Genomic DNA, 22,838 nt, shown 5'->3' on the forward strand with positions numbered 1-22,838 from the left:
GGCTCAGAGACTTCAGCTGGTGACATATTAAGGTGCTGGGAGAGTGGTGCTCCCAGAGAAGGCATGGAGCACCTGATCTCTTCTGCATGCCTTCCCTGTGCATTTCTCCCATGTGGCTGTTCCTGAGTTACATCCTTTATAATAAACCTGTAATCGTGAATAAAGTACTTTCCTGAGTTCTGTGAATGGTTCCAGTCAATGATCAAATATGAGAAGGGGATAGTGGAAACCCTCTGAATTTACTGGTCAGAAGTACCAGTGACAACCATAAACTTACAACTGGCATCTGAAATGGGGACAGTCTTGGACTGAGCCCTTAACTTGTGGGATCTGACACTAACTCCAGGTAGATGGTATCAGATTGAATTGTAGGACACCCAAATGGAGTCAAGTGTTGGAAAAAAACGCACACACTTGTGTTTTTCCAACACTTCTCACCACTACAGGGTCTCAGAAGTAAAAACAGCTCAGCCTATGTGTATGTAACTTTCTACAATTTTCTTCCAAACAGTTCCCCAAAAAAAGGAGACAGAATGTTGCAAAATAGTAGGTGAAGGATATGTGTGTTCCTTGTACTATTCAATCAACTTTTCTGTGGGTCTGAAATTTTTCAAAGTAAAATACGTTGGGGGCCAGGCACAGTGGCTCACGCCTGTAATCCCAGCACTCTGGGAGGCCGAAGCAGGCAGACAGGTTGAGGCCAGGAGTTTGAGACCAGCCTGGCAAACATGGCGAGACCCCATCTCTACTAAAAATGCAAAAAATTAGCTGAGCATGGTGGCGGGTGCCTGTAATCCCAGCTACTAGGGAGGCTGTGGCAGGAGAATCGCTTGAACTTGGGATACAGTGTTTGCAGTGAGCCAATGTCACACCACTGCACTCCAGCCTGGGCGACAGAGCAAGAATCTCTCAAATAAATAAAGATAAAATACAGGGGGTGGAATCATGTCCAAAGTCAATGAAATCAGAAGCAAACATTCTTTGAGTTAGAGGGGACATTTCCATCTGTGCTCCTGTGTCCTAGGAGCCATTTCCCAGGCTCCTCCAATAGATTAAAAGAGGTCTTAAACTCACTTCCTTCATTTACAGTCTCCCCATCCAGAGCAGGCCCTGTGACTCCAACAAGGAATTAGAGATCTCATGTGCCTTAAAGACAATAAATGAGAATGGCTCATGGCTAGGCATGACTGGCCCCAGATGCCAAGACCCAAGGTTTGACCAGGCCATGGTCTGAATTTGGGGAGTTTGGCTGTGGAAAAGAGGGGCGCAAGAACCAAGTGATGAGATTCATGTTAAAATAAAGTAATTCATATCTTTCTTTAAAATTACTGTAAGTACTCATGGCTCAGGTGGCACTTAGTCACCAAAAAGAAAAAAAGTGGTAAGTGACTGAAACCGTTGCTGACACCAAAGGCCAACTTAAGTTCATACTGAAGGAAGGTATAAACCTAAGCACCCTCCCTCAGATGTGCACACCGTAATCTCAACCACACTCTGCCCTGGATCCCACACCCTTCTACAGTCACCATCCATTTTTTTTTTTTTTTTGAGACAGACTAGCTCTGTCACCCAGGCTAGAGTGCGGTGGCCCAATCTCAGCTCACTGCAACCTCCACCTCCCAGGTTCAAGCGATTCTCCTACTTCAGCCTCCCAAGTAGCTGGGATGACAGGTGCCCGCCACCAGGCTCAGCTAATTTTTGCATTTTTAGTAGAGAAAGGGTTTGGCCACGTTGGCCAGGCTAGTCTCCAACTCCTGACCTCAGGCAATCCACCTGCCTTGGCCTCCTAAAGGGCTGGGATTACAGGCGTGAGCCACTGAGCCCGGCCCATTTCATCTTTCTTTATCCTGCACAACCAAGCTGCTCAAATGAGTTGTCTACACACCGTTTCCACTCCTCACTCAATCAGCCTCTGCCCTCCCCACCCCTGTCAACAGCACCAATGGCCTTCACATTACCAAATCTTCAGAAACATCAAATTGTAGAAGTCAAAGAAAAACTAAGGAACTGCCAGACTGAAAGAGACTGAAGAGATCATCAAATCAGACACATGATCCTGAGATGCTTTTGCTAAATGACAGTGAAACTCACAAAATCTGAATGCGGTCTTGAGTGGAGGAGTACATGGGAGTTTTCTGTACCATTCTTGCAACAAGTACATACTTGAAAAACAAAGCCTTCAGAACAGGAGCTATTATGATTTGGGCTTGCCCGACACAGTGGTGTACACCTGTAGTGTACAGGTGCTAGGAAGGCTGAGGCAGAAGAATCACCCGAGCCCAAAAGTTTAAGGCCGTGGTGCGCTAGGATCACATCTGCAAATAGCCACAGCCACTGTACTCCAGCCTGGGCAACACAAAGACCCGTCTCTCCAAAAAATACATACATAAATAAAATTTTTAAAAACACAGGCTTCGCTTATTTAGGAGGGCAAAACTGGAACTTCACTTTTCAAGATACGTGAGTTACTACATAGACAATTTTAGCTAATTTCTGAGCTTTATATACAGTCTTTCTGTTTCCCACGGAGGTTATATTATCAAACTATTGAAATGAGTTGAAATTCAGGAGCAGAGTAACACAAGTGGCATAAATCTTATCCCCTAACTACAGTAAGTTATCCAGCAGAAGGATAAACCATTTAAACTCTCTATCAAGAACATAAAGAGTGAAATAAGAGAAGCTTTTCACTTAGAAACAGTGGGTCACTATTAATCCAGGACTGGGTCTATAAAAGCAGGTCTGGGAAGGTCTGAACTCTGTAACGGGCTATGTGAATGAAGCAAGTGGTGGAAAAAGTCCTGTGCATGTAGCAAGATCTTTTTTTTAAGACAATCTCACTCTGTTGCCCAGGCTGGAGTTCAGTGGCACAATCTCGGCTCACTGCAACCTCCACCTCCTGGGTTCAAGTAATTCTCCTCCCTTAGGCTCCCTAGTAGCTGAAACTGCAGGTGTTCACCACTATGCCAGATAATTTTTGTATTTTAGTAGAGATGGGGGTTTCACTATGTTGGCCAGGCTGGTCTCAAACTTCTGACCTCAAGTGATCAGTCTGCCTTGGCCTCCCAAAGTGCTGGGATTACAAGTGTGAGCCACTACAGCCGGGCTGTGGCAGTTTCTTTTAAAATGGACGTAACTGTTGGGTCAACTGTTATACAGCAAATAATTCCATATAATCTTTCAAATGTTTAGTACTTTTCAAATACCTTTCCTATCTCCATAACTCCCTTTGAGCCATACTACAAAACTATCAAGTCAGTGATTAATTGTGTAAACTCCAAGTGGTATTTTTTTCCTTCTTCTGGCTGGACTGAGTCAATATGTTTTATTAAAAGAAAATTTACGGCCGGGCACGGTGGCTCAAGCCTGTAATCCCAGCACTTTGGGAGGCCGAGGCGGGTGGATCACAAGGTCAAGAGATCAGTATCATCATGGTCAACATGGTGAAACCCCGTCTCTACTAAAAATACAAAAAATTAGCTGGGCATGGTGGCACGTGCCTGTAATCCCAGCTACTCAGGAGGCTGAGACAGAATTGCCTGAACCCAGGAGGCGGAGGTTGCGGTGAGCCGAGATCGCGCCATTGCACTCCAGCCTGGGTAACAAGAGCGAAACTCCATCTCAAAAAGAAAAAAAAAAAAAGAAAATTTACAGTTGATTAAGTGAATATACCATGGATCTTTCTATTACTAAAAAGAAATAAAAATGAGGCCTCAACATATCATCTTAAGCAAAAACACAAAGGGCAAAATAGAGACTTCATAAATGAAAATATAAGTTTGAAATACTCAAAGGAGTTCATGACACAGTCAAGTATGTGAAGAAATCATTAGACTGCAAAGAACTTAGAGAGAGAAGAAAAAAAAAGAGCCTGTGTACACCTTAATGTTTGCATTTTTCCATTTGGATCAGGTAGATGAAAACAGACCCAAAGCTAATCCACATTCCAAAGCATTCACACAGAAAAGCATTCTATTAATAAAACCCATTCAATAGATAAATTATCTATTTACCTTCAGGTTTGTAAAACTGGGATAACACAAAGGGCACATTTCTTACTTTTATTTCAACATTTAAAATATTCACAGATGGGAGTATTATATTCAGACATCTCCATGGAAGATGTACGAAAACAAAACATACAAGCATTCCACAATTACAGAATTACATATTTGTGATTATGTGAATGTTTACCCTAGAGTTTATCTGGAAAAACATGTCAAATAAAAAAAAAAAAAACTCGAGTGTTTCACTGGATTAATTTCCATAAAAAATGAACTGCAAAGAACTTCAGGAGAGATACCTAAATATTAGTATTTTTAAAATTTCAAACTTTTATAGTATTCTGCTAACATCTCTCTGTGAGAAACACTTAATACTGAATTCTTTCTTTTTTCCCCTCAATAGCCAAGTCAGAATATACTTATTTCATTTCCCCCCCACCCAAATCTGTTTCTAAACACATTATGTAGAATAGATTTGATCATCACAGCATCTTGACTAGCTAATGAGGTAGGAGTATTCTTAAGTTCTTAGGCATTGATAAAGCAAAGCAAAAAACATCAAATTACAAAGTTTTTCTTTTTTAGTGGTTGTTCTTTAAGTAAAATGCTAAAAGCACTGGAAATTGGTCAAATGCTGCTCATATTTTAAAAACAAAGAGGAAAACCCCATTAGAAAGCCCTGATACACAGAGAGTCTGTTAAAGGGCAAAACCTGAGTACTGGAATTAAACTCATTTTGGCATTGTAAGGTAAGGTATCTATGCCTAAAAATGCCAAACTTTCTACCTAAGAAAAAAATATCAAGATAAAATTTAAACAGAAAACAAAATTAATCTATACTTTATTTTCAGAACAAGTTAATTTACTTCTTTTAAACCAGTTCTCTTTTGCTATACACAAAAAAAAGATTAATAATTTCAGTATACTGCATATCCAGTACCACATTTAAATGAAGTTAGCAGTCAATATACTAAGTGCCAGAGAAATACTCCTTATAAGGAGACTTTATTAACATAATGCTAAACAACTAGAAAACATGTAGGTAATAGATTTCAGCACCATCTGTTAGTAGACTGTTTCAAAATGCATACACTCCCTTAATTCATATAAACCTAGAAAATTTACCCATCATTCCCTCTGCATCTACCCCAAAAACCTAAGTTCTATATTCTAACTACCCTTTCTATATGCCAAAAATAAGGAATACTTAAAAATCTATCCAATTAATAGGACACAAACATGTCCCCACAAAAGAGGAAGTTACCAATCAAGCATGATGTGTCTAAAATACAAATTTTAGGAGTTTCTCTGAACCTACTCTGGTTCAAGGGGCTGCAAAAATACATACATATTTTTAACACATTGGTACTTATTATTTGATGAAGGCTAAATTACAAGAGATTTTACCAATTTGCACCTCTTAAGGTTACTGCTAAATATACTTTAAAAAGTCATCTAAAAAGTGCTTTTAAAATACAACAAAATAGCTGCCAGGAAAAAAAAAAAAAAAAAACTGGTAACTATGTGGCCTGGCAAATTATTTTGAAATGAGGTCCTTGAAAATTAACTACAAAATATTTTAGATGTGCGAATCAAACTTGGTAGCAAAATAGTGCAAAACTCTGACATGGCCGCCCTTAATAGCAGGTAACCATTTGAGATTTGCTACCAAAAATAATTTTTCAACAAGAATCTTGTCTTTAAACCTTTCCTTTTTCTACTCTACCTAGAATTGTGTTCCACTGCTGTTAGAAAAATCTCAAAATATTATGTGTATATCATTTAAATAAGAGAATTATTTCCTCTTCACTGCCACCTCCTTTCAGTTATAATTCCCTTTATAAACACTCTTTTCCTAAGGCACACCATGCCCTATTTATTGCCACAAAGCCATTAAAATCTGTGCCCCAATCTGTCTGCTTTATCAGAGTGGTTAAATACAAACCACTTACTAGTGTCTGCTAAAACTCGGTAACATCAAGTCTAGAATGCTATTGTCTGTTCTACTGGGGCAAAGGCCAAAACACACAAGCATGTGCTAGTATGCTCTTTTCCCTATAAACTAACCATATTACCTACTGTAACAGTAAAGCTTAATGACATCTCTGGCTACATATAATTCATACTCAATATTATAAAATAAAATGTTAGGCCAGTAAGCTTGCACAATTTTTATTAAATCCTAGTCTTGTTTAACAGTATCTGATGTTACAGATATCATCCCATGAACATGTTTAATAAGTAAAAGCAAGTCAGACATCTCATCTACGTCATTATTTTCTGCAGACTAAGCAATTAACTACACAGAACACTATGGGTAACGACAAACACCTGCTCAGTTTTCACACAAGCCATGTTGCTTATCAAACTAGATCTGCTAATATTGAATACAGTAGATTTGGTGATTGCAGTTCTCATATAAGTACATTACTGAGACATTTTGACAGTTTCACTGACTTTCCAAATAAGCGTTAACATAATCAAAGAAAATAAAGAGTGAAGTAAAAACTGAACATGAAGAGACTAAGTTATTAAAGGAAAATGAAGAGTGAAAAAAATCATTGGAGTGGATTGGAAGAGAACAGATCAAATATGGATTGCACAAACAAAAAGTTTATAAACTCAATGCAATACAAATCCTTTTTATTGTAAAAGCTGAGATGAAACTAAAAGATCTATAAAAACTGTTACCTTTGGCCTTAAACAGTAAGTGCCAACACTTATGATCAAAAAAGGCCACAACAGTTAAGATTTTATTACTTGATTTTATTTTACACTAGGTGGTGGACACAAAGCAATCCTCCTTAATAAAGCTGACAATTAGCTTCACTCAACATTTTTAATAATGCACATTAAAAAAAAGTATTCATTTTACAAATTCTTCTGCAATCCAAACATACAATAGCTTGGAGAACAACGTTTAGAAAACAAAAGCCAATGTAAAAAGACAGATTAAAACAACTAGAACAGTACAGGTTTTATATGGCTCGGATTTTACAGTTTTCTTACTGCATCATCAATGTCAGAAATCTGTTCCTTCAGCTGGCTCCATTGTTCTGGATTTAAAGAAATACCTAAAACAAAGTTTAAAAATTCAAAGGTGAAAATCTATTTAAGCATTGAGGATTTTCATACTTTTATTTTTCTTTCATACTTTCAACTAGAATACTGTTTTATCAAAATTGCCACTTCAGGCCATGCGTGGTGGCTCACGCCTGTAATCCCAGCACTTTGGGAGGCAGAGATGGGCAGGTCACTTGAGGTCAGGTCAGGAGTCCAACACCAGCCTGGCCAACATGGTGAAACTCGTCTCTACTAAAAATACAAAAGTTAGCTGGGCATGGGGGCAGGCACCTGTAATCCCAGCTACTTGGGAGGCTGAGACAGAATTGCTCGAACCTGGGAGGCAGAAGTTGCAGTGACCCAAGATGGTGCCACTGCACTCCAGCCTGGGCAACAGAGGAAGACTCTGTCTCAAAAAAAGAAAAAAAAAATGCCACTTTGACACAATGCTACAATACTGAGAGTCAGATCTCTTACAGTTGTTAATTACAGATCACCACAATTTACTGAGCAGATCTCACATCCAGTCTTACTTTCCACACTACATCCTGCATAGTTATCTATTATAAGCAATGAGAATAAATGAGGGTTTGAAGATCTATCTTACTAATACCTGCAAATTATGAGGCTAAAATGGTCAGGTCCAGATGTGACATGTGATACCCTGTTAACTACACTTTCGGTTGGTTCCAACATTTGCCTAAAATTTCCATAGAAATTCAAGCTGAGTAACTGTGCTAAGTTCTTCCAGAAGCATTTATTTCACTTTGGAAAAACTCCCAGGACATGATTCATACAGGACCCCTCAGAAAGTACATACTGGGTAACTGTGCATTCTAGAGTTATCCTGTCGGGGTTAAAATTCCAGCCTCACTATCACTAAGTGTATGACCTTTAAAAAAAGAACATTATCTTGTAAGCCTTAGTGTTCTCACCAGTAAAATGGTATCTACACCCCAGAGTTGTTGTAAGTAAGCAACATTAATAATGAACTCAGCATATCACCCAACACATAAACAGTTTAAAAACGTGAAATGATGACACGTCCTTCCTATTTAAGATAAAAAACTATGAATAGAAATTTTATCTTTTCCTTATTTTGTACTTTAACGTTCTAGCATTCTAATATTGATGCATATAAACAGAGAAGTAAACAAGAACTGGCAAAAGGTATTACCAGAAAACTGTTGGAAGGCCATGAAATTGAAAAAAAAGAATAAACTGGGGCAACACCTAGGAACGGCTTAAAAGCTAATCAAACTGTTTCAGTAAATGTTTGTAGAAACAAGAAATATGGCATCGACCACATTGGTATGTGAATGACCAATCCAGAAGTGATGTGAAGAAAATATGAAAGCATATAAACACATACAGAGGCTGAGTTTAACCAAAAACACTTCAAGAAGCAAAACAAGTGGCACCTTTCAAACAGGCAAGTAGAGTAAAACTAATAAGGAAGCATTTTTCTTTAGCTGAGGATCAAACTAGGGCAGCAATCCAAACATACAATTTTAGGCTGGTTCACCAATGTTCTCTAGTTGCTTGGTGAATGACATAAAATATGGTTTCTACAAAGCTAAGAGGCTTGGGACTGGATGAAGCACAAATGGAAGGAAAGCAGAGATCCATCACCTTAACAATGCCCTAAAGCATACCTTTCAGGAGTTGAACCAAAAGGAAGCATTGTAAACCAAGATTTTCCATTCCTGATTTTAGAAATTCCCAGAGTGACTAACCTGCTTCAGAACTGCTGTAAACCTTTTAAAAAATGTTTAAGTAAATTAGCAGCCAACTGAAGTGATATTAAGGGTGTTAATTTTCTGAGCTTTATTCCAAAAAACTGTATTAAAATAGCTCATTAAAAAAAATGTGAAGTATCATGTCCAAAATGATTACAGAAGATAGAGAATCGACTAAGATTCTTCTTTGCCCTGTGTGTCCTGCCAACATTTCAAGCTAAGGCGTTAAGGTAAGCTGCTTAGAAAAGTTTTAGTTGTCCAGGCACAGTGGCTCACACCTGTAACCCCAGAACTTTAGGAGGCTGAGGCGGGCAGATGACAAGGTCAGGAGTTCAAGACCAGCCTGGCCAACATAGTGAAACCCCATCTCTACTAAAAAAAACAAAAAATTAGCCAGGTGTGGTGGTGGGCACCTGTAATCCCAGCTACTAGGGAGGCTAAGGCAGGAGAATTGCCTGAACCCTGGAGGTGGAAGTTGCAGTGAGCCAAAATCACACCATTATACTCCAGCCCAAGCGATAGTGCAAGACTCCATCTCAAAAAAAAAATAAAATAAAATAAAGAAATGTTTTAGTTTAGTCCCAACACCATAACAAAATTCAAGTAATTAGACCTCACCTTTTCTTCCTGGTTTCATTTCACCTTCTGGATCCATCCAATATTCTCTAATATCAATTAGCACTTTCCCTTTAAAATCTCGAACGCTAACATACCTCATTTTCCCAATCTGCAAAAGAAACAAACATAAGAGGTGCTCCTTTCAACAGTGGTATCTGTTTCAATCGTATTCATATTCACAACTTGCTGCACACTCACTCTACATCTAATCATGAAAACGACTACTGCTAACCCTTGAACAACATGACTCTCAGCTGTGCAGGTCCCACTTATATGCATATTTTTTTCAATAAATATACTGGAAAATTTTTTGCAGACTTGACAATTTGAAAAAATTCGCAAACCAACTGCATAGCCTAGAAATAACAAAAATAATTAAGAAAAACTTAGGTATTTCATGAATGCATAAAATATACATAGATACCAGATTTTATCATTTACTACCATAAAACATATGAACCTATCATATGAAGTTAAAATTTATCAAAACTTACACAGGGACACAGTAGAGAAAAATGTGACCATAAAAATGGAATATCATAACTGCATAAAATTAACTGAAGTACATAGTGTACTTGTGTAACAGTTTCATAACCACTTCCTGGTGCTCAAATGTTAACAAATATCTGCTTAAAACAGCTAGTGTAAAACATCATGTGATGCTAATCACCTCTGCTGAGCAGTTCATGTCTCCAACACTGCATACTACAGTAAAAAGTGATCTCTCACGGTTTTCACGTTTTCATCATGATTAGTGCAATATCATAAACCTTATTAAATAACACTATGAGTTCCATACAAAGAGCCCCCAGTGATGCTAGAAGTGCTCCCAAGAAGCAGAGTTAGAAGGCATGACATCACAAGGGAAAAAAACCACCAGAAGCAGTGGTGCATGCCTATGATCCCAGCTACTCAGGAGGCTGAGGCAGGAGGATCACTTGAGCCCAGGAACTTGAATCCAATCTGGGCAACACGGCAAGATCCTGTCTTTAATTTTAAAAACAACAACAAAAAAAAATATTAAAAAGTTGAATTGCTTGATATGTACCATAGACTGAAATCTGCAGCTGTGGTTGCCTACAATTTCTAACAGATGACATATCTTAGAAACATACAACATAAGCTAATGTTATTGATACCATACAGTACAGTAAATGTATTTTTTCTCCCTTATAATTTTCTTAGTGACAGTTTCTTTTCTCTAGCTTACTGTATTGTAAGAATACAATATCTAGTACGCATAATATACAAAATATTTGTGAACTGTTTGTTACTGGTGAGGCTTCCAGTCAACAGTAGGCTATATTTAGTTTTGTTTTGGCAAAGTCAAAAGTTATAACCAGATTTTTCAACTGGTTGGTACCCTGCATTCTGACCCTGCATTATTCAAAGGTCAACTGTACTACTCTCAATATCAAAACTGCAACCAACGGAAATTCCTGTTAAACTATCATACGATCCAGCAATCCTACTTCTAGGTATATATCCAAAAGGATCAGAAGCACAGACTCTAAGAGACATCTGCACACCCATGTTCGTAGCAGCATTATTCACGGCATTATTCACAAGAGCCAAGAAGTGGAAACACCACAAATGTCCACCCAGAGATGAATGGATAAACAAAACGAGGGGAGTGGTGGCGAACAGACACACAATGGAATATCATTGAGCTTTTAAAAAAAGAAATCCCATCACATATTTCAATGTCAATGACATAAACCAGTCATAAAAAGGAAAACAGCAAATATGATTCCACTTATAAGATGTCAAGTTCACAGGAAAAAAAAAAAGTAGAATGGTGGTTACGCAGGGCTGGGAGAAAGGGAATTGTTATTTAATGGCTACGGAGGTTCAGTTTTGCAAGATGAAATAGTTCCGGAGATGTGTTTCACAACAATGTGAATATATTTTCGTGGTTTTTACCACAAAAAAAAAAATTATTAGGAAGCAAAATCTTGCAGTACAAATTACAATAAATAGGAATCCACAGATGCAACTAGCTACAATGTTTCAGCAATCATTCTGAATATATGAATCCAGTTCTAATCAGTAACAAGTTTTTCCTTTTGATGTTAACTTCAAATAACATCTTTAATGTACCTCATTTACAGTCAGAGAACTTAAAAATGTTCACAGAAAATTATTTTTTAAAAATCTTGTATATCTGCTTACCACAAATTAAAAATTCCAGAAAAAAGAAGAGGCTTTCCTCAACGAAGTGTCTACTAGCACTTTCTAAGACTCACTATAATACACTAAGGGAAAACAATGTGGTACTGGAATAAAGACATAGAGGTTAATGGAACAGAATGAAGTCAAAAAATACACAGGCATTTTATATATTCACTGATTTTTTTTTTTTTTTTTTTTGCAAAATCCAAGGTAATTCAAAGGAGTAAGAATACTCTTTTCAACAAATGGTGTTGAAACAACAGGATATCTGCATTAGAGATGGGGAAGAATCCAAATCCCTATCTTATACCATACACAAAGAAATTAGTTCTACATGAATCATAGACCTAAATGTGAAAACACAAACTATAATACTTCTAGGCAAAACAATACCAAAAATTTTTGTGGCCATGGTAGACAAAATATGTCTTGGACAGAAAAGTATGCTTTTAAATGTGTGCATGTTATTGTACATAAACTATACCTCTAAAACATTTTTTTTTTAAAAGAGCCTGCCCAATAGTTGCCTCTCCCTTAGAAAAAAAAAAGTAAAACTGACAAATTCTTCTCAGCAAAAATTAAATAAGCGATGAGGAGATGGGAGTATAGGGATATATTACTTAAAGGTAGAAAAACTGAAGATTAGTGAAATCACATCTTATTGGAAGAAAATAAAATCAGATGACAGACTATTTTATATCCATAAAATCTGGAGATTAGCAGCAAAAAATTGCAGGAACATCATACAGAACTGTGATTCTTACATGAATTTGATTCCCTGTCCCCTTGAAGATCTAATAAAGCAGCAGTTCCCAACCTTTTTGGCACCAAAGGACCAGTTTTGTGAAAGACAATTTTTCCACGGCGGGAGGGGAGGGGCAGCAGGGAAGGGGAAATGTGATAGTTTCAAGATGAAAACTGTTCCACCATCAGGCATTAGATTCTCATTAGGAACACACAACTATATCCCTCACATGCACAGTTCACAACAGGGTTCACGCTCCTATGAGAATCTAATGCCACTGCTGATCTGACAGGAGGCAGAGCTCAGGCAGTTAACGCCCACTCACACGATGCTCACCTCCTGTGCAGGAGGGACCCCGTGATAAAGGTTATAAATCATCCCTTCAAATACAAAAAAGAAAATTCAAATCAAAAAACAATTCTATGGTCTCCTGTCCCAGAGTAAAATGACCAGTTAAAATCATTTTAAATTAAATAATTTAAAAGTATCAAGTATCCTTAAATCATCAAATCAACTAAGCCAGTATTACTAACCCTTTGTGGCTAACTCTGAAGAAAAATATGGATCGTTTCCTGCCTCAACTATTCCATTTCACAACACAGGTACTGAGTATGAGATAATTCTCCAGTCTCTTTATCATCACAGAGGTGACCCCTGGTAGGTTATGTCCCTTATGGAAAAAAGTTCCTCAAAATCACAGCTGAAGGAACCAGAAAGCAAGTATCTCTAATATCTTCTCTCGAGTCAGGATTCTGCCCAAATTATTTCAGACATTAAAAGAGTAGTGTATTGATTTTCCTTTGGTACAACTCTTTAATACATTTAAAGAACTGCTTATGTCTTGATGTTTAATGTACATCAAGGTGTAATGGCAATGAAATTAAGTATCAGCTGGGTATGGTGGCTTACGCCTGCCCTGTCTCTACTAAAAATACAAAAATTAGCCAGGTGTAGTGGCGTGTGCCTGTAATCCCAGCTACTTGGGAGGCTGAGGCAGGAGAATCGCTTGAACCTGGGAGGCAGAGGTTGCAGTGAGCCGAGATAGCACCAATGCACTCCAGCCTGGGCAACAGCGGAACTCCATCTCAAAAAATAAAAGGAGAAATTAAGTATCATATTATCTTTTATAGTGTCTATACTACCAGATCTGTGAAAGCCACTCTGAAAACAAGGCCTATGTTCCTCCTAGAGGCAGACTTTCAAAAGGTGAAGTTTCAGCCTTAAGAGGCTTGAGAAGCTTTCCAGATGAGGGTTTAAGAAATGAGGCCAGGTGAGGTGGCTTATGCCTGTAACCCCAGCACTTTGGGAGGCGGAAGCGGGCAGATCATGAGGTCAAGAGATTGAGACCATCCTTCCCAAAATGGTGAAACCCGTCTCTACTAAAAATACAAAAATTAGCTGGGCGTGGTGGTGTGCGCCTGTAGTCCCAGCTACTCAGGAGGCTGAGGTAGAATTGCTTGAACCCGGGAAGCAAAGGTTGCGGTGAGCTGAGACTGTGCCACTGCACTCTAGCCTGGCGATGACAAAGTGAGACTTTGTCTCTAAAAAAAAAAAAAAAAAAAAAAAAAAAAGAAATGAAGCTCCATTTTTCTGGCTAGAAAACTCCTAAAAATAGATCCAGTTTTCAGAAAACTACTCTAACAGAAAGACTCTAAAATGTGTGTTCTGAACTAATAGTTTTATCATCTGTACTTTGTGTATTTTCTTTATCGAGAAGTGTAACAAGGCAAAAATAAGCATTAGAAAAAAACTTAAATTTTCCCATTCTCACCTTAATCTTGGCATTTCATCTTTCAAAGCTATCAACGGGTCAAAAAATACATGTATGTTAGTTTCGCTTTCTAGACATTATAAATGTTTACAGTCTTGGCCAGGCATGGTGGCTCATGCCTGTAATCCCGGCAGTTTGAGAAGCCAAGGTGAGTGGATCATTTGAGCTCAGGAATTCAAGACCAGCCTGGGCAACACAGTGAAACACCGTCTTTAAAAAAAAAAAAAAAAAAAAATTAGCCAGGCATCATGGAGCATGCCTGTAGTCCCACCTACTCAGGAGGATCGTTTGAGCCCAGGAAGAGGAGGTTGCAGTGAGCAGAGATCACACTGCTGCACTCCAGTCTGGGTGACAGAGCAGAGATCGCATCTTTAAAAAAAAAAAAAAAGTGTTAGTCTCATCCTGCCCAACCTTTTGGTTTCAACTAATACTTAACGGCTCCTGCAAATACTTGTCTCCTGCACATACTCATCCTTTTTTGCTTCCACTCCCATTCTGTCCTAATTTTCCTTTACCCTCTCTCTTAATCTACATCCTATTTTTCCTTCCATCCTCTATCTCAATACAACCCAAGATACACCCTCATCTGCCTCCTGTTCCTCCTCTGGTTTAATACTTCAGTAGGCAGCTTTACTCAACCATGCTGATAACCCCACACGGGAACACTTCCCAACTAAGCCCTCCAGGTGCTACAGAAGCAACTTCATTTTTTTTTAAATCACATCCACAATCAGGTCCACATCTTCAGTGATTGCCTATTTCCTCTGGTCCATTCTTCCTAACCTGTATCTTGTAATTGGCACAATTTCTTCTTTATGAAAAAACATCTAAGCCCTTATCACCTCACATACAGATTAAAGTCTGCAATTACCTAAGCAATCTCACCTGCATCCATTTATCCCCAACACTCCTTCCTCACAAATCCTTCTTGTACAAAGATGCCAGTATCAAGTCTCCCTAAAACAAGATAGGAAACCCAAGAGAAGAAGCTATACAAGTCCTTCCAGGTGATTTCATCAAGTCCCTCTAATGAACTTTCTTCACTTGACCTATTCAACCCATTCCCCTTTTCTGTTGCTCATCAGGTCAAAATTAGGCAGGTCATATTGCTGCTTCCTCTCTGGTAATAATCTATTCACACCTTACTGTCCAACACCTGACCTGCCTCCGCCAAGTTGCTTTCTAAATATGCAGTTCTTAATCTCATTTTTTGGATTTCTGTAAAATTTAAATTTGCACTGGTTTAAATACAGCAAAACTAGACTTTTAGAGACTTTAACAATAACCCAGCATTGCATTACTTTTACTAGTTTGTTCTATTTTAATAAATGTTCCTAGCTAAAAGGATTGTAACACATGTTATGCAATATCAGATTACAGTACTTTTAACATTCTTCAGATCAAGCCAGATAATAATTCCTCTGAATCTAAAGAAATAGTCAACTTTGGCTGGAGGTGGTGACTCACGCCTGTAATCCCAGCAGTTTGGGAGGCCAAGGCAGGTGGATCACGATGTCAAGTGTTCAAGACCAGCTGGGCCAAGATGGTGAAACCCTGTCTCTACTAAATATACAAAAATTAGTGCTTGCCTTGGCAGCACACATACTAAAATAAAAAAATTAAGCCAGGTGTGGTGGCAAGCACCTTTAATCCCAGCTACTCAGGAGACTGACACAGAGAACTACTTGAACCCATGAGGCGGAGACATTGCAGTGAGCCAAGATTGTACCACTGCACCCCAGCCTGGGCAACAGAGGGAGATTCTGTCTCAAAAAAAAAAAAAAAAAAAGCCAACTTTACCTGAAACATGTTATCATCTCTGCTGCTGCTGCTCTGTTTAGAAGATGACAGAGCTCTCGAAGTTTCACCTGTCTTTTGCTTCTTTACAGGTTTTTCTGGAGCAACTTGCTTTTTCCTCTTTAACTAAAAAAGAAAAGCAAGAATATGGTTAAAATTTGCATACATAAGAATAAAACACATCTCAGTGTCAAAAGATTCCATTACTTTTTAAGATTTAAATAATCAAAAGACTACATCCAAAATATCAAAAATGTATACAAAATGAGTTTCACTCAACAACAAAACTATGAATCTAACCAATCATTATACTTAGTAATGTTTTCAAACTCTGTTCTCAGGATCCTAAAAGACACTTCAGGCATTAGGGTAGTATTAACCACAGAACAGTCATTTTTGTGTTGGGATCCCAGATTTCTTTGGTAGGGAAAAAAAAAAATGGAAGGACCTTGCTGCTTCTGAATAAACCTGGGAATCACAGTTCTACTAACACTAGTCAGTTACTTATTTTACAAAGCAGGTATACTAATTAAAAGAATATAGCCAGCTTATTCCATTTCCAGGATATGAATGTTTCTTTATGTCCTGCCTATTCCAAAAGGGATTTAAGCTGGCTTAAGGAATTTATGGGCCGAACGCAGCACTTTGGGAGTCCAAGGCAAGAGGATCACTTGAGGTCAGGAGTTCAAGACCAGCCTGGCCAACATGGTAAAACCCCCATCTCCACTAAAAACACACACACACAAAATACCCAGGTGTGGTGCCACACGCCTGTGATCCCAGCTACTCAGGAGGGTGAGTCAGGACAATCAACTGAACCCAGGAGGTGAAGGTTGCAGTGAGACAAGATCACAGCACTGCCCTCCAGCCTCAACTCCGGCCTGGACAACAAGAGCAAACCTTCGTCTCAAAAAAAAAAAAAAAAAGGAATTTATAATTAGGCAAATCTGAAAACCTATTTTGCATTGGGCACTGAGCACCAACAACTCAAGAACTTCCTCATCTCATCACAAAAAAAAAGAAAATCACTGAAGATAGACAGGTATGTGTTAAACCAGCTTTCAAAAATCACAACAGTGTTTTAAAAACAGCATTATTTTAAAGCTTATTATAAAGTTTCATTCTCAAAAAGAGCTAACAGCCCATAAAAACCACTAGAATTCTCAACCCAAACAGTAGAGGGCAGTCATGTTCCTTCTTGATAGAATAGTATTAATATTTTAACATTACTAAATTAATTGAATGTTACCAAATTAGATGAAGCTAGGAAAAACTTATACATGTGAAACGTAAAATGAAAAACATGGTATATAAGGTAAGTGTCTACAAGATTAATATTACTATTTGGGACAAACAAAAAGTTAACTCAGTTCAAGATGCAGAAAGCAATTATTCTATAAATGAGGCTCTAAGTATTCCCAGTGGACTAGTGCATGTCTGACAAATAAAAGCTCAATACATGTTTGTTACATGAATGTATTCGAATACTATATAAGATGCAAATTTTAAAATTAAGAAATTTACTCAAGCATAGTTATGTGGTCTTTGAAGCCTTATTTCACTCTTTCAAGGGCTGTTATACTCTTTATACTTTAAGGTTGCAACTTCTCCAATCTCCCATACGCTCTCCACTTTTCTTCTAGCTAAAATTGCTAAGCTTCAGGAGGAAAAAAAAAAAAGATAGGGAGCCTGCTTTTGAATAAACTTTTAGAAACCACAGGTCTACTGATGCTAGTCATTATTTATTTTACAAAGGATATATGCTAATTAGGAAAAACACAACCACCTTATTCTATTTTTAGGATGTAAATATATAATTCAGATATGTAAAGTTCTATGAGATAAAGGAAGGTACTGCAGGAAGGAAGACTTGACCGCAGAGTGAGATGATCAGTTCTGCTCCACTGAGATGCTCAATTTAGTGAAATGCACCAATTACCATGCAGCTGTCATCTAATGCAGAAAAAGCCTATCTTGTCAAAATGGGTTTCGAGTTAGCTTTCCTGGGTGCTGATTTAACTAAAAAGAAGGGACCAGAGTACAAACTTGGTACATTCAAACTTAATGTATCAAATCTAAAATTCAGAAATCCTTATGTGCAGAATAAACACCAGTAACTGAGAGAGCTGTGAAAATTTACATTTTATGGTCACTTACACTGGCTCATGCCTGTAATCCCAGCACTTTGGAAGGCTAAGGCAGAACTGCATGAGGCCAGGAGATCAAGACCAGCCTTAACATAGCAAGACCTCATCCCTACGAAAACATTTTTTAATTAACCAGGCATGATGCCTGTAATCCCAGCTACTCTGAAGGCACAGGTGGGAGGACTGCTTGAGATCAGGAGGTTGAGGCTTCAGTGACCCATGATGGTGTCACCACACTCCAGCCTGGGCAAGAGAGCAAGACTCTGTCTTTTAAAAAAAATTGGCATTTTACCAAAAAAAAAAAAAAAAAAAAAAGGAATCAGGTAAGTTTCTAAATAATGGCAAATAGTGACTTTGGCCTACTTAGAATCTTATGCCCCTAGGGTCCAAGGCAGTGGTTTTGCAACTTCAGGGATCTTAATGGTTTTCAATAGAAGACTTAAGTCTGATTTAGGGCCTATGAGTACGGATGTGCAAGAAGCATCATAGGCACTTCTAGTCAAGTAGTCCAGAGGCCAGCCACACCTCCAGAAATGCCCATTCACATCCCATTCACATTCTCATTTTCCTTTTTTTTTTTTTTTATTTAAAGAGACAAAGTCTTGCTATGTTAGCCTGGTTGGTCTTGAACTCTTGGGATCAAGCAATCCTCCCACCTTTGGCCTCTCAAAGTACTAGGATTACAGGCATGCACTACCGCACCCAGCTAGATCCTTTTAAGATGTTAATATGTCTTTTACTATCTGTCAGAATGGGATATGGACAATATTGCTGAATATCACAAAAACGACTTGGTGCAGTAACAGTCACCTTTTTGTCAACCTCACTGTCAGAATCACTGCCAGAAGAGCTTGAAGAAACAAGTTCCTTTGATTTAGGCATCCTGAAAAAAAAAAGCATCACATAAATAATTAACAAGGTACTCTATTACTTTCAACTTAGCTCTCCCCAATCAAAGAAAAAAATCAAGGACAAGTTACATAGTTCATTCTACCATTTTTGTGGAACTGGAGTTGTTATGAGCACAAGTTTTAATCTGTACTCTTCTAAGCTGCAAATAACATGCAGGGTGAACCCCGTAAGAACAATGAACTAAATGTCATACACTCTACACCTCTAACCCTTCTCCAAGCCAATGGATCTTTCTGTACTTTGTTTTAGTGGTATGACACACTACGAGTAGGGCAGACTACAAGAAGGCAGCAGAGAATTACTGTTAAAACCAGAAAATAAATGTAATTCTACTATCACCACTTTAGACTTCTCACCAATGAGATCAGAACTAATGTAAGAAAGTTATTCACTGTAGGGAATGGACCCCAACATTTACACAACAGGGAACTAACTGTACTATGCAAATGTGACATCTAATTAATTTTTCCATATATTCATTCATATTTTGTATGTTAATTTTGACTGTTTGGACGTATTACCAAAATAACAGGTATTAATTCAAATTAAACAAAATTATACACAATTCAGGCCAGGCACGATGGGTCATGCCTGCAATTCCAGTACTTTGGGAGGCCAAGGCAGGTGGATCACTTGAGCTCAGGAGTTTGAGACCAGCCTGGTCAACATGGTGAAACCCCATCTCTACCAAAAATACAAAAATTAGCCAGGAATGGTGGCAAGCCTGTAATTCATTACATTTTACACTAATTTTTCTACTCTGGAACACAATTAAAATTTGAACAGTCTATTTTTGTGAAGGGCAAAACTTTCCCTCAAATTCCTACCCTGCTGGTAGCTACCCTGGTCCCCCCAAAGATACACACAGCTTAGTGCCTTGCTTACAAGTGGGTGTTTACTGAGTGCAAGTTTGCAGAGAGCAAACTATCAGTAAGCCTAAGACCCAAGTTTCAAGGAATTCCAAGATATGTGGATACCTCTTTTCAAGGCACTTATAATAACAGATCGCAAACGCTAATTATTAAAATATCTTTGCTCTCCCCTTTCCAGAAGAGATTAGGTCCTGTTAACCTACTTATGCTGGTGGCTGCAATTTTTTGAATTTTTGCAATCAGACCTGGCGATGACCTTGAGCTGCAAGATATAAATAACACCCACATGCTTAGCGTTCCAATAATGGAACACTAGGAATAAATGGATAATTTTTGTATGCCTTAAAAGGCCTAAGAAACACAGTACACACTGTATTTGTTGAGTACAAGAAAAAAAGACTTAAATTCCTCCTGAAAAAGAAAAAATCGTAAATGATCTAGCTCTCCAGACGAAACCGGCATTAGCACTGACGTTGGATGTGTTCCTAAATAGCAGGTCAAGGTAAAAGAAATGGGCCATCCCAATCCTGGCCACTCAATTCAAAGAGCTCAAGCCATGCCCAACCCAGACATGCTGATTTTAACTGGTTATGTCTTGAAGAGTAAATTCAGAAGGGAAAAGCAACGTTCATGACCACGTGTTATCCATTTTTCCCGTTTCTGCTCCATTTTGCCACCTAATCTCCAAAATCAATTTAGTTAACTTTTTAATGCTAGCTAATACAAATAAAAAAAGATCTTTTTTAAAAAGGTGATTAAATTGAACATTATTTTTCACTTTGAAATGGTCGAGCATAACTACCGTCTGTTATTAAAAACTGCCTGGGGGCCCAAGAATTTCTCAAAGAACCACCTGGTATTCAACTCAAGGAAGTCCACTGGAGAAAAAAAGTAACGGTAACTAAAGCCAGCCTCTAAACTTTCAACAAATATATTTTTACCTTAACGAGACTGTCCCAATGTGGGGGAGAGAGGGAGAAGCAGCTTGTAATTCAAGTGACTGATACTGAAACCGCTATTGTAGAATTTATGCAAAACGCAACTCTAAAAAGAGACGAAATCTCCGGCCTTTGCTGATTGAGGGGAAGATCAGAAAAAAACGAGGTGAAAATGAACCAGGACTTGAGGGCACACGACTTCGGTATAACAGGAAGATGACAAGCACAGGACCAGGGAAGGGGTCGTGCGGCTCCAGTGAGCCGCTACCACCCCGTGGCTACCAGCTGCTCGGGCGAGGGGAGACAGGTTGGTCAGAGGGGGCGTGGGAGGCGGCGAAGTGCGGAGGAGATGGTGTGGGAAGAGGCGGGACTTGCACCAAGCGCCATTTTCTTCTCTCGAAGCGTTCCCTCCCCCCGCACATCAGCCCTTCTTCCCCTGGCCGCCTCCCGCCGCCCACTCCCGCCCGCATCCGCTCTCCCAGTCTCCAGAGCACCCCCTCAGGGCGAGGGCCGGGGGAAGAGCAGGTACCGCACACGCCCCACCTCGGCCAGCCGCCTCCGCATTGTCCCGGGGACGCCGCGACCCCCTCCCCGCGGCTCCTCGCCCCCTAGACGGCCTCAATCCGCCGCCTCGACTCGGCTCCGGGAGACGGGAGTCTAGCGCGGAAGGGTCCACAGAGCGTCAGGAACGGAGTCAGGGACGGAGGAGGGGGCCTGGAGACGCCGAGGCGCGGAAGGGGGAGGTAAGGCAGAGCCGCCATTTCCCACGGCTGTTGCCGGCTAGGGGAGCAGAGGGCCGAATGCAGCTCACTGCCCGGCTAGGAGGGTGGGGTCGGCTGGATGGGGCCCCGAGGGGTAGGGGTAGAGGGTCCCGCGCACTCACGCTCCGCTCCACTCTAGCGGTCGCACACTCCTGCTCGCTCGCTCGCGACTGACAGAGAACCGGAAGTGACGGCAGCCAGGAGACGCAGACCCCGCCCCGCTGGGCCTGCGTTCACGTGATGGGGCGTGGCCTCCCCACCGAAACCGACACTTAGACCCTTTCCAGGGCCTTAAAGGGGCCGCCTCTTTTACCAAGTGGATGACGCCAAAGTCAGATGTTGGAAGATTACATCTGACCCGTGAGAGAATGAAATAACTAATATCCTTCCTGTAGGAGATAGCTTAAAAAATTAATAAATAAAACATGAGTGACAAGCGCCAAGCGTTTCACTTGCTTAATAAATGATTTAATGAAGCAGAGGGGTCCTAATTAAAAAATCAATACTCCGGTCCATTTTCCCAGAAATGATCTTCCTACCCCACTTTACCCACCTCAGTACATGACTCTGCCTCCTAAAGTCCAAAGGAAGGAAGCTAAAGTCACAGCGTTTAATTCTAGGAAGTGCAAGAAATCTTTGGAGTATGCCTTATTCCTGTATCGAGGTCCTGAAGATGTAAGGGAGTTCACAGAAGGCAAGAGAAATCCATATACAAGCAGCAATATGGCTAAAAGATTATTTGAATATGTATTTGAATGAATGCCTCCTACAGCTAATAATCAATACAAAAGTGTATCTGTTAACAAAGATTTATCCAGCACCCACTACGTGTCAGACACTGCATGAAGCAATTTACTCATCCTAACAAGCACGTTCCAAAGTAGGAATGACTATTCTCTCCATTTTATAGATCAGGAAACCAACGTTAACCCTCTATGGAGAGGGTATTTCCTGTTACAGCTGAAGCGTGAATTGGCCTTAGGTTCCCTCCTTCCTATTTTCTTAAATCCTATTTTCCTGCCTCAGGTAGAGGAATGGTATGGGATTTTTGCAAAGCAGAGATGGAATCCTGCCGAAGCTCAGAATTGCACACCAGAGATGCCACAGAGGCTGAGGAAGGGCAGTGGGTTGCCCAATGGAAGGAGTGTTTGACTCTACATTCGAAGCAATTAGACTTATGGTTCCCACCCATCCCACTCTTATAGGAGAAGAGAGTTATATATTCTCTAGGAAAATTAAAACTGGGGGTGAAATGGGTAATGGGGTTGAGAGGCAAAGAATACATCAGATAGAATTGAA

At 39.5% G+C, this 22,838-nt stretch overlaps 1 protein-coding gene across 2 annotated transcripts; it reads right to left on the reverse strand.

The window, feature by feature from the left end:
• Positions 1-6,160: 6,160 nt before the first annotated feature.
• SUB1 (SUB1 regulator of transcription) lies at positions 6,161-21,769 on the reverse strand. Of its 2 annotated transcripts, XM_010346707.3 has the most exons (6): positions 21,662-21,764; positions 20,782-20,913; positions 18,867-18,939; positions 15,913-16,035; positions 9,425-9,533; positions 6,161-7,078 (listed from the first exon to the last, which is right to left on the reverse strand). In XM_010346707.3, exons 3-6 carry the CDS (start codon positions 18,936-18,938, stop codon positions 6,999-7,001), a joined length of 384 nt encoding a protein of 127 aa, XP_010345009.1. In that variant the 5' UTR covers position 18,939; positions 20,782-20,913; positions 21,662-21,764; the 3' UTR covers positions 6,161-6,998. The 2 variants fall into 2 exon arrangements, with proteins under 2 accessions (XP_010345009.1, XP_003936258.1); XM_003936209.4 differs by lacking the exon at positions 20,782-20,913 and having other exon boundaries at positions 21,662-21,769.
• Between the last annotated feature and the right edge of the window lie 1,069 nt (positions 21,770-22,838).

The sequence above is a fragment of the Saimiri boliviensis genome, chromosome 1 (genome assembly GCF_048565385.1).
Source record: "Saimiri boliviensis isolate mSaiBol1 chromosome 1, mSaiBol1.pri, whole genome shotgun sequence".
In the NCBI taxonomy this organism is placed as follows: Eukaryota; Metazoa; Chordata; class Mammalia; order Primates; family Cebidae; genus Saimiri; species Saimiri boliviensis.

What these genes read in the sequence shown, in the direction of transcription:
- SUB1 (XM_003936209.4), bottom strand. Translation starts at nt 18,938, where the DNA reads ATGCCTAAATCAAAGGAACTTGTTTCTTCAAGCTCTTCTGGCAGTGAT. An exon ending in ACAGTGAGGTTGACAAAAAG is followed by an intron (nt 16,036 to 18,866) that starts GTGACTGTTACT and finishes TTTCTTTTTTAG; the next exon opens with TTAAAGAGGAAAAAGCAAGT. An exon ending in AATGAAACCAGGAAGAAAAG is followed by an intron (nt 7,079 to 9,424) that starts GTGAGGTCTAAT and finishes ACTTTGTTTTAG; the next exon opens with GTATTTCTTTAAATCCAGAA.